The 12,232-nt window shown below is 40.1% G+C and overlaps 1 protein-coding gene across 1 annotated transcript in view; it reads right to left on the bottom strand.

Moving 5' to 3' along the window:
* Positions 1-11,807, bottom strand: part of LOC139380713 (mannosyl-oligosaccharide 1,2-alpha-mannosidase IB-like) — a 125,055-nt gene extending 113,248 nt beyond the window's left edge. The window contains exons 1-3 of the mRNA XM_071123664.1: positions 11,265-11,807; positions 10,907-10,963; positions 9,843-10,304 (exon numbers count right to left, since the gene is read on the bottom strand). Of these exons, the coding sequence (XP_070979765.1) occupies positions 9,843-10,156 (314 nt within the window). The 5' untranslated portion in view covers positions 10,157-10,304; positions 10,907-10,963; positions 11,265-11,807. The remainder of the gene's footprint in view (positions 1-9,842; positions 10,305-10,906; positions 10,964-11,264) is intronic.
* Positions 11,808-12,232: the final 425 nt, after the last annotated feature.

The raw sequence follows: 12,232 nt of genomic DNA, 5'->3' as shown, positions 1-12,232 counted from the left end.
CGAAGCCACTCCTGTGTTGTCTTGGCTGTGTGCTTAGGGTCGTGGTCCTGTTGGAAGGTGAACCTTCGCCCCAGTCTGAGGTCCTAAACGCTCTGGAGCAGATTTACATCTATTCTCTCTTTGTACTTTTCTCTGTTCATTTTTGCCTCATTCCTGACTGGTCTCCCAGTCCCTGCCATCGAAAAAGCTCCCGACAGCATGATGCTGCCACCACGCTTCACCATAGGGATGGTGCCAGGTTTCCTCCACACGTGACGCTTGGCATTCAGGCTAAAAAGTTCAATCTTGGTTTCAGCAGACCAGAGAATCTTGTTTCTCATGGTCAGAGTATTTAGGTGCCTTTTGGCAAACTCCAAGTGGACTCATGTGCCTTGTACTGAGAAGTGGCTTCCGTCTGGCCACTCTACCATAAAGGCCTGATTGGTGGAGTGTTGCAGAGATGGTTGTCCTTCAGGAAGGTTCTCCCATCTTCACAGAGGAACTCTGGAGCTCTGTCAGAGTGACCATCAGGTTCTCCCCCGATTGCTTAGTTTGGCTGGGTGGCCAGCTCTAGGAAGATTCTTGGTGGTTCCAAACTTCTATTTAAGAATGGAGGCCACTGTGTTCTTGGGGACCTTCAATGCTGCAGAATTTTTTTGTTACCCTTTTCCAGATCTGTGCCTCAACACAATCCTGTCTTGGAGCTCTACAGACAATTCCTTCGACCTCATGGCTGGGTTTTTGCTCTGACATGCACTGGCAACTGTAGGACCTTACATAGACAGGTGTGTTATTTTTCAAATCATGTCCAATCAATTGAATTGACCACAGGTGGACTCCCATCAACTTGTAGAAACATATCAAGGATGATCAATGGAAACAGGATGCACCTGAGCTCAATTGTCATAGCAAAAGGGCTGAACACTTGTTTTTTTTATTTAATACATTTGCAATCATTTCTAAAAACCTATTTCCGCTTTGTCATTATGAGGTATTGTGTGTAGATTGCTGAGGAGTTTTTTACATAATCCATTTTAGAATAAAGCTGTAACGTAACAAAATGTGAAAAAAGTCAAGGGGTCTGAATACCTTCCCGAAAGCACTGTATGTGGGTGTATTATTTTTATTAATGGTTCAGTGCAACGGCCCACTCAAAATACAAACCCAAAAATCTGCAGATGTATCAAGTCATATGCTGTGTGTCTGACATAGAGAATGAAGCGCGGAACAGAGGTATGATTCCTGCGATCACACTAATGATGATAAATTAGCAGACTGAAGTGTCAGCCCTAACTATGATCCAGAGGTGCTATGCTACATTTAGATGAATTGGAGGGCAAGGCCACAGCTGCTGTATATGTGCCAACTAGTGTTGGGGAAAAAGACAATACGGTTACATATCGGGATATCATTTTTTATTGTTTTGACAATATCGCAATATTATTTGTGCGCTAGTTGGCTTTACCTGCACCAAAACTCCAGTATTTTTCCTTCATAGCTTGTTGTCCATCTTCTTTTGAAATCAAAATGTGTTTTATCATGGCTCACTTGTCCTTCTGCAGCAGACATATGGTGAACAATATGTTTGGAACATATATTCGCAACAAAATCACAGTATCGAATCGCAATACATATAGAATCATGAGAATCACAATACCTATCGTATCGGCACCTAAGTATCGTGATAATATCGTATCATGAGGTCCCTGGCAATTCAATAGGTCCCTGGCATGGCAATAAGAGATGAAGGGGTTACCGTGGCAATAAACCTGATTATTGGCGATGCATTGCTGGGGCGGTTGATGTAATTACGTTTACCTGTGGCTTAGTGCAACCACAGCTCTGGCATTGAGTTCTCTCTGGCAGAGACTGATGCTGCTGCACCTACTACGGAAGAGGAGCACACTCTGTGAGTAGGCTATTTTTCAATTTATGAATTGATCCCAACCCTGGTAAGTGTGGCTCAAGTATGATGACACTGGTTGGGCAAAATGTTTCTTCGAGAGACCAAGTACAATCTCTTACTGACTTGGAAGACAAAGATGTTCCTTGTTCAAAAAAACTATTAAGTGTCCTCTTGTGCAATGGTTTGACCTACATTTTATGGACAATAACATAAATGATACCTACGAATATATGGGACCCGATTCAGGAAACTAGGTGTATGTTGCAAGTCACGACTTCACCGGAGAGCCGTTAGGTCTTTCATTTTTTTTATTTTATCAAAATGCTTTTTTTGGCGGAAATGCCTTCTCAAACATGTGAACTGTCATGTGCCTTAAAAACAAACTTGTACGAGATCTGTAAATAAGAATACAATTGTTAAATTACGAGCCTTGTGGGTTAAGCCACAGAAAGAGAGAGCAACCTTCCCACTAGCCATGTTCGGATTGGACTGCCATAGAAGCTCGTCAGTCTGTGTTGGTAATCCTGTCGAACGCAACTTTTTTTTAAATGTACTGTGTAGTGGAGCTGCATAAGTGTTGCTCTCCACATTCTGGAGGATCAAGTTTTGAAATCAGTGTAATTAAGGACCAGCTGATATCATGTCAGTGATTCTCTCGTTAACACAGGTGTGAGTGTTGATGAGGACAAGGCTGGAGATCACTCTGTCATGCTGATTGAGTTCGATTAACAGAGTGGAAGCTTCAAAGGGAGGGGGGTGCTTGGAATCATTGTTCTTCCTCTGTCAACCATGGTTACCTGCAAGGAAACACGTGCCGTCATCATTGCTTTGCACAAAAAGGGCTTCACAGGCAAGGATATTGCTGCCAGCAAGATTACACCTAAATCAACCATTTATCGGATCATCAAGAACTTCAAGGAGAGTGGTTCAATTGTTGTGAAGAAGGCTTCAGGGCACCCAAGAAAGTCCAGCAAGCGCCAGGACTGTCTCCTAAAGTAGATTCAGCTGCGGGATCGGGGCAACACCAGTACAGAGCTTGCTCAGGAATGGCAGCAGGCAGGTGTGAGTGCATCTGCACGCACAGTGAGGCAAATACTTTTGGAGGATGGCCTGGTATCAAGAAGGGCAGCAAAGAAGCCACTTCTCTCCAGGAAAAACATCAGGGACAGACTGATATTCTGAGTGTAGACAAAGAAGTGTAGACAAAGAAGACCTTTTCACTAGATAGAAAAACAGTGAGTTTACAAGCTGATCAACATTCAAAGCAGAATTACTTTCCCATTGTTCCTCAAATACAGTGCATGATATACCCTTTTGTAGCTCCGAGTCTCTACTTTTATCTAATGTAAACAGCACCATTTCAAAAGACCAAATCCAGGTGGTGAGTCACTCCCAAAATCCATTTGCTGAATGCTGGCTGAACCCTCCAGATAACTAGATGTGTAGATAGGATTCAAAACAAACGGACTGAAAACAGGTGGTACCGAGAAAATTACATCTAAACAACACAAGATCTGGCAGCAAGGCTTACTTTGATTTCTCAACTGATCCCATTATAACATTACGATTATAACATTTCAACTCAACCATGAGAATAAATACATAAAACACAGCACACTGTATATATAGAAAAGCTAATTATACTGTTTAGGGGTATACAATAATAGGAGTAAAAAGCATGTAACTGATTCAAGTACTCACTCCTTTACAATACGGTCAATACATTCATTCACCTCCCACATTCCATTCCTCTTCATATGAGGGTGTTATTAAATACTTCAGAGTTCAAGTAACAGACACATCAAGAAATTACACAAATTAACTTTTAAAAAGGCACAGCTGTTAACTTCTTATGGCTGGGGCAGTATTGAGTAGCTTGGATGAATACGGTGCCCAGAGTAAACTGCCTGCTACTCAGGCCCAGAAGCTAAGATATGCATGTTATATATTTGGATAGAAAACACTGACGTTTCTAAAACTGTTTGAATGATGTCTGTGGAGTATAACAGAACTCATATGGCAGGCAAAAACCTGAGAAGAAAATCCAACCAGGAAGTGGGAAATCTGAGGTTTGTAGTTTTTGAACTCTTTGCCTATCCAAGATACAGTGGAAATGTGGTCCGACTGCACTTCCTAAGGCTTCCACTAGATATCAAGTCTTTAGAACCTTGTTTCAGGCTTTTACTGTAAAGGAGGAGAGAATAAGAGCTGATTGAGGTAAGGGGTCTGCCAGAAAGCCATGAGCTCATTCAGGCCCTGTGAGAGGTAGCTGCATTCCATTGCATTTCTAAAGACAAAGGAATTCTCTGGTTGAAACATTATTGAAGATTTATATTAAAAACATCCTAAAGATTGATTCTATGCATTGTTTGACATGTTTCTACGAACTGTAATGGATTTTGACTTTTTGTCTGGCCTGGGCGTCATTTATTTGCATGTGTGAACTGAAGGCGTGAACAATAAGGAGGCATTTGGACATAAATGTTGGACTTTATCGAAGAAAACAAACATTTATTGTGGAACTGGGATTCCTGGGAGTGCATTCTGATGAAGATCAAAGGTAAGTGAATATTTATAATGCTATTTCTGACTTCTGTTGACTCCACAACATGGCGGGGGGCTTGTTTTTGTGTCTGAGCACCGTATTCAGATTATTGCATGGTGTGCTTTTTCCGTAAAAGTTTTTTTCATATCTGACAGAGCAGTTGCATTAATGAGAAGTTTATCTAAATTTCCATGTATAACACTTGTATCTTTTATCAATGTTTATTATGAGTATTTCTGTAAATTGATGTGGCTCTCTGCAAAATCACCGGATGTTTTGGAGGAAAACATTACTGAACATAACGCGCCAATGTAAACTAAGATTTTTGGATATAAATATGAACTTTACCGAACAAAACATACATGAATTGTGTAACATAAAGTCCTATGAGTGTCATCTGATGAAGATCATCAAATGGTTAGTGATTCATTTTCTCTTTATTTCTGCTTTTTGTGACTCCCCTCTTTGGCTGGAAAAATGGCTGTGTTTTTCTGTGACAAGGTACTAACCTAACATAAATAGACGGTGTGCTTTCGTCGTAAATGTATGTGGGACCATTCTACGACTCTTTAAACCAACGTATTCTACTTCTCTCATCACCACTGAGAACCATCTACACATACTTATTTTCCACCATAATTTGCAAATAAATTCATAAAACATCCTACAATGTGATTTTCTGGATTTTTTTTCTCATTTTGTCTGTCATAGTTGAAGTGTACCTATGATGAAAATTACAGGCCTCTCATTTTTTTAAGTGGGAGAACTTGCACAATTGGTGGTTGACTAAATACTTTTTTGCCCCACTGTATGTGTACAGAGGCCCATTATCAGCAACCATCACTCCTGTGTTCCAATGGCACGTTGTGCTAGCTAATCCACGTTTATCATTTTAAAAAGGCTAATTGATCATTAGAAAACCCCTTTGCAATTATGTTAGCACAGCTGAAAACTGTTGTTCAGATTAAAGAAGCAATAAAACTGGCCTTCTTTAGACTAGTTGAGTATTTGGAGCATCAGCATTTGTGGGTTCGATTACAGGCTCAAAATGGCCAAAGACTTTTCTTCTGAAACTCGTCAGTCTATTCTTGTTCTGAAAAATGAAGGCTATTCCTTCAGAAATTGCCAAGAAACTGAAGATCTCGTACAACACTGTGTACTACTCCCTTCACAGAATAGCGCAAACTGGCTCTAACCAGAATAGAAAGAGGAGTGGTAGGCCCTGGTGCACAACTGAGCAAGAGGACAAGTACATTAGAGTGTCTAGTTTGAGAAACAGACGCCTCACAATTCCTCAACTGGCAGCTTCATTAAATAGTACCCGCAAAACACCAGTCTCAACGTCAACAGTGAAGAGGTGACTTCGGGAAATAAAAATTGCAGATCTTTTTTTAAATTGTGGTTATCAAAACAGTTATCACACGATTGCATTCATAATTGTTATTTGTTGTGCAATGACTGGGCAAGCACATTTCACTCCAGTAACAGCAGTTGTGATTTTTAGGCGCTGCTCTTGTGCTGTCTGACATGTGATAGGTAATTCCGTTCCTCAAACAAGACTCTGTATGCTGTGTGCGTGGGATAAATAAAATACATGAAGACTAACGAAAATACACAAGCACCAATTTAATTCCACTAAAGGCAAATTAAGAATGGCCGGTCAAATGTATTGTGTTTCAACCTGCATTTAAAATTGATTAAATTGAGATTTTGTGTCACTGGCCTGCACAGTTGAATGGCTGTGATAGAAGAAAACTGAGGATGGATCAATTACATTGTAGTTACTCCAAAATACTAAACTAAATGACAGCATGAAAAGAAGGAAGCCTGTAGAGAATACAAATATTCCAAAACATGCATTATGTTTGGGGCAAATCCACACCACACTGAGTACCACTCTTCATATTTTCAAGCATAGTGCATCATGTGAAGGGTATGCTTGTAATCGTTATGGACTGGGGAGTTTTTCAGGATACAAATAAAACAGAATAGAGCTAAGCACAGGCCAAATACTACAGGACAACCTGGTTCAGTCTGCTTTCCAACAGACACTGGGAGACAAATTAACCTTTCATCAGGGCAATAAGCTAAAAACACAAGGCCAACTATACACTGGAGTTGCTTACCAAGACATTGAATGTTCCTGAGTGTCCTAGTTACAGTTTTGACTTAAATCTGCTGGAAAATCTATGTCAAGACTTGAAAATGGCTTTCTAGCAATGAGAAAAGGACAGCAACCAACTTGACAGAGCTTGAAGAATTTTAAAAAGAATAATGTACAATCCAGGTGTGCAAAGAGCTCGACTTACCCAGAGAGACTCACAACCGTAATCGCTGCCAAAGATGATTCTAACATTGACCTGGTGTCAAATTTATGTAAAAAGAGATATTTCTGTATTTCATTTTCAATAACTTTGTAACAATTTCTAAAAACATGTTTTCACTTTGTCATTATGGGGTATTGTGTCAAATTAAAAAAATCTGCTTTCATTTGACATGCGTCTATGAACTTCACATTGGTGCTCATGGGTCCTTTTACATGGAAATGACCCTCACTAACATGCAATGATGATGTTTTTTTCAATGGCTGAGTCAGCTGCTTAAAATGCAAAGTCAAAAACATTTCCATGAGCTGTGAGTGACAAACACTCTAAACAAACGAATGAATTGTTATAGGAGGTTAAATGCAGTGGCCTTTCAAAACTCTTCATGTAGATAAACTATATCCCATCTCCTCAAACCGACACCTTCTTGCAATGCAAACTCACCCATCTACAGTCAGACTGAATTTTGTTTATTTCAGAAATACAAAATAATAAATACTGCAGTGTTGCTCACATTGACATGCCGTGTACCACTTATGATCTTGGCCTCGTCTCTTCCCAGACATCAAACCACAATAAATAAGCTATGGCAAATTTTCTGCCAAATTAAAATGTGCCAAAAGGGAGGGTGGTGTTAACACCGAGGTCCTTGCTGAGTGAGAGGCAGAGAAAAAGCTTTAACATTTGCTACTCTACAACTAACGACTGTTTCCACAAATGTCCGCACCTGTTCGGACAAACCCGCTTTACCCACCTCTCTCACAGACAGGAAGTAAACACAGACTCTGCTTTTTGTGATAACAATTTACAGGTAAATCAAAGCATTAAAGTAGGTTAAAGGCATTATATAAGGAGCAAGCTAGTTACTAAAATCCTAAAATGCTAGTAGTGCCCTACTTTCATTCTGTGTGAAAGCCATTACACACACACATATTTAAATTCCGGACTCTTGATATTGCTCGTTCTGATATTTCTTTATTTTTATTTGTGAAAAAATAATTAACACCACCACTGCTCTTCACGCTGAGCTGGGACTACAAGGGTGTGTTTCTTCATTCAACAGTTAAATGAGTTGAGCACAGTCAGTAGAGGCCAATGTCAGTGATATACATCCTGCACACATAGCCATTAACCAAAGGCTAGGTGTGAGATTTTAAGAGTAACCCAGATGCATTAAGGCTAGAGGAAGCTCTTACTGTGTTGGTTTCTGTGACCCTCCCTCACCGCTAGTTGTTTCCTACCTGGCTATATAGTCATGTGACACAGTGCTCAGGTTGCTCTTGAATAAGACCTGTGGACTAGAGGTTGACCGATGATGATTTTTCAATGCTGATACCGATTTTTGGAGGACCAAAAAAGCCGATGCCGATTAATCGGCCGATTTGTTTTATTTATTTGTAATAATGACAATTACAACAATACTGAATGAACACTTATTTTAACTTAATATAATATATCAATAAAATAAATTTAGCCTCAAATAAATAATGAAACATGTTCAATTTGGTCTAAATAATGCAAAAACAAAGTGTTGGAGAAGAAAGTAAAAGTGCAATATGTGCCATGTAAGAAAGCTAACGTTTAAGTTCCTTGCTCAGAACATGAGAACATATGAAAGCTGGTGGTTCCTTTTAACATGAGTCTTCAATATTCCCAGGTAAGAAGTTTTAGGTTGTAGTTATTATAGGAATTATTGGACTATTTCCCTCTATACCATTTGTATTTCATTAACCTTTGACTATTGGATGTTCTTATAGGAACTTTAGTATTGCCAGTGTAACAGTATAGCTTCCGTCCCTCTCCTCACTCACAACGACAACAGCCACCCTCGAAGCAGCGTTACCCATGCAGAGCAAGGGGAACAACCACTCCAAGTCTCAGAGCGAGTGACGTTTGAAACGCTATTAGCACGCACCCCGCTAATTAGCTAGCCATTTCACATCAGTTACACCAGCCTAATCTCGGGAGTTGATAGGCTTGAAGTCATAAACAGCGCAATGCTTGACGCACAACGAAGAGCTGCTGGCAAAATTCACAGAAGTGCTGTTTGAATGAATGCTTACGAGCCTGCTGCTGCCTACCACCGCTCAGTCAGATACTTGTATGCTCAGTCAGATTATATGCAACGCAGGACACACTAGATAAACTAGTAATGTCATCAACCATGTGTAGTTAACTAGTGATTATGATTGATTGATTGTTTTTTTATAAGATAAGTTTAATGCTAGCTAGCAACTTACCTTGGCTTACTGCATTCGTGTAACCGGCAGTCTCCTTGTGGAGTGCAACGAGAGGCAGGTGGTTATAGCGTTGGACTAGTTAAATGTAAGGTTGCAAGATTGGATCCCCCGAGCTGACAAGGTGAAAATCTGTCGTTCTGCCCCTGAACGAGGCCGTCATTGAAAATAAGAATGTGTTCTTAACTGACTTGCCTAGTTAAATAAAGATTAAATAAAGGTGTAAAAATCGGCCAAATCAATGTCCAAAAATACCGATTTCCGATTGTTATGAAAACTTGAAATCGGCCCTAATTAACTGGCCATTCCGATTAATCGGTCGACCTCTACTGTGGACACACATTTTGCTGGAGATAAGGAAGAGTCACACACACACACACAGAGAGAGACATGGAGAGAGACAGAGACAAAGGAGAGCGAAACAGATCTATTATATACAGTGCCTTGCAAAAGTATTCAGACCCCTTGGCACATTTTATTGTGCTACAAAGTGAAATTAAAATTGATTTGTCATTGTCAAAAATCTGCACTAAATATTATGTAATGTCAAAGTTTTAAAGATTAATAAAAATGTAATAACTTTTATATAGTCATTACATAAATCCATTTTAATCTCACTTGTGAAGAAATCAAAATACTTTTGCAAGGTACTGTAAATCCTACTGAGGGCCCAATAAGCTGTTGAGTTCTTCATATAGAGGAGCAAAGAAAAAAGGTTGCAAGTCTTCCATTTTTCTTCATAACTTTGGAGATTACACTTTTGCACTTTGTAGTGCATTTCAATTCATACGGACATGTTTAAAGCAGAGGCAACAACACTAGATAGCTGCGCATTCCTCAGCATCTCTTACCTGTGTCTGTGTTCATCATGGCCCCCCTGTCCATGTATGACCACCTGTCCACCAGGATGCTTAGCCCCCTTGGGTGCCTCGATATGCGGAATCAGCACATCTTCCAAGCCCAGGTCAAAGCGCTTGTGTTTTGAGTTGTCCGGGAGGAAGAAGAAAGCCCCAAAGCATAAAGTGATGAAGGCACTGAGGATGAGGAGGAGGATAAACTTCTCTGAGAGCCTCAGAGTGGCCCTGTGGTGTGGGAAAGAGGCAGCGCCGGGTGACAGGGTGGGTATCCTGCGGCCCGACAGTGGCAGTAGAGCTGGTGTGGTCATGTTGGACTGTGGAAATGAACTCAGGGTGGACAAACTGTATTATCTTATGCTGTATTATCTCATTCCGGGGGCGAGTACGTGTCCAGAAATCAAGTGTTGAGATCCCTCAGTGAAGTGACTGGTCACGATTGAATTTATGTTTTTTATTCTGAAATTGAAGGAGAGAGTTATGAGGACAGAGCAGGTATATAATTGGTACATACCATACACGCTTTGGTTCATTAGCCTGAACAATACCTGTCTTTACAGTCAGAATAATCATCACAAAATATAACAATGAGGCTTTTAAGTCAGTAACACCAAATCATTAACCTTACAAAAGACCTAGGAACCTGCACATCTGACTTTGGGAGTAACTGTATTTTGAATAAACACAATCTGTTAGTCCATAAGGATTAACTGCCCATACAGAATGTACTGTATTCATTGAACGCAATTATAAAGCAAATGGAAACGTTTCCAAGGAGAGTCGGCAGACCTTTATGTCAACCCGGTTTGAAAAGGGAAAGATACTTTCAGGTAGGCAGGCTAAAGGTTACATCAAATAGTGATACGTAGGTAGATGATGGCAAAATCACCTGCGTGAGCGCGTGATACCATCACAACATCAATGCACATCACCTCCACTTATCAATGATATCTAATGCGGTACATATTTCCATTGCAGTACCTAATATAATAGTGTAATTGTAAGCAAAGTCACACTTAAAAATATCTAATAAGCATAATTGTAGAGGAAACAAATCTTACCGTGCAAATTCTGTCATTCTGATCCATGTTCTTTGGTTGTGATCCGAACACTATGAGCTGGATAAGCAACGACAGAATCAAAACCAACTCGAAATGTTTTGTTAATGCCCAACTAACACATATTGTAAGTTCATTTAACAGGACAGTTATTAGGTAATCAGATATTGTCGCATCCTCGACAAGGTTCTAATACAGAGATACATTCTCCCTTGACCATTTCAATAGTAGCAAAATAAGTGTTCAAATGACAACTAGCTAGCTACTTATGTTCCTGTTAAATGATGTGGTTAAAAATCGGTCTTGTCTTGCTAATTTGTATGAATATTCCCAATATCCTGTATTTTATCAGCTTCCTCACCCGGGCCTGCGTCTATCGCGCAGCGTCTCCACAGAATACCAAATTCATCCACTGAATTGACAGGCTTGGCTAGCCATCTAGCTAGTTAAATTACTAATGGAGAAAAGCAATAACATTAACTTAGCTAGCCGATTAAACACATATATGTGCACCCGCAATATTGTATTGTAATATTAGCTAGCTACGTTTCTCGGATATGTTGAGGTTAGGAAAAGAGTTGGCCTGCTAAAGACTGCGCCTTTTTCTGTAAAGGCATCTGGCTAGCTAGCTACTGTTAGCAAGCTGGCTAGCTATCCTCCGGAGGCAGTCCGTTACGATATTTCGCCGCTGCTGCATCACCTCAATAATGCCTTTGAGTAAATCGGTGACAGACATGCATCCTAGTCCACCGTTTCCAAATAGCCGTGTTCAGAAATGTATTCGGGTAACTCGCTATCTATGATTTCATTTTGTAGTTTTGCTTTCCCTTTGCTCATTTCATTCTTGATAGCTCTACAGCTCTCTAAATAGCTAGCCTCTGTCAAGGGATGTTGATACTGCTGCAACTCTACAACGAACCACGGCTCCTCCCACAATCTCGAACATCGACTACCCAGCCTGGTACATTTAGGGAGCGTCTATCAATTACAAAAGTATTTTTGCAACGTGTTTTATTTGTATTTATTTAAACTTTATTTAAATAGGCAAGTCAGTTTTGCAACGTGTATGTCTGTGTGATTTAGCACTGACTGTACTTTGTAGCTAGTCCTTGTATTAAAAATATATTTGTATTGCATGTGAAAGACTACAATGCACAATGGCTGAATATGGATCTAGCAATTAGTGCTTTGCAAGGTAGCCCAGTTCAGTTTTTCCCAACCAGAGATCTACTTGGCCTATCCACGGGGAGTATGAGGCTCATGAGACCATTGGTTTACTGGTCAAATGAACATGAGGGTTCGGGATGGAAATTAATTCACTCCATGAAA

Source organism: Oncorhynchus clarkii, chromosome 22 (assembly GCF_045791955.1).
Source record: "Oncorhynchus clarkii lewisi isolate Uvic-CL-2024 chromosome 22, UVic_Ocla_1.0, whole genome shotgun sequence".
NCBI lineage: Eukaryota > Metazoa > Chordata > Actinopteri > Salmoniformes > Salmonidae > Oncorhynchus > Oncorhynchus clarkii.
The sequence above is the reverse complement of the archived record's forward strand: the minus strand, read 5'-3'. Positions and strand labels throughout refer to the sequence as shown.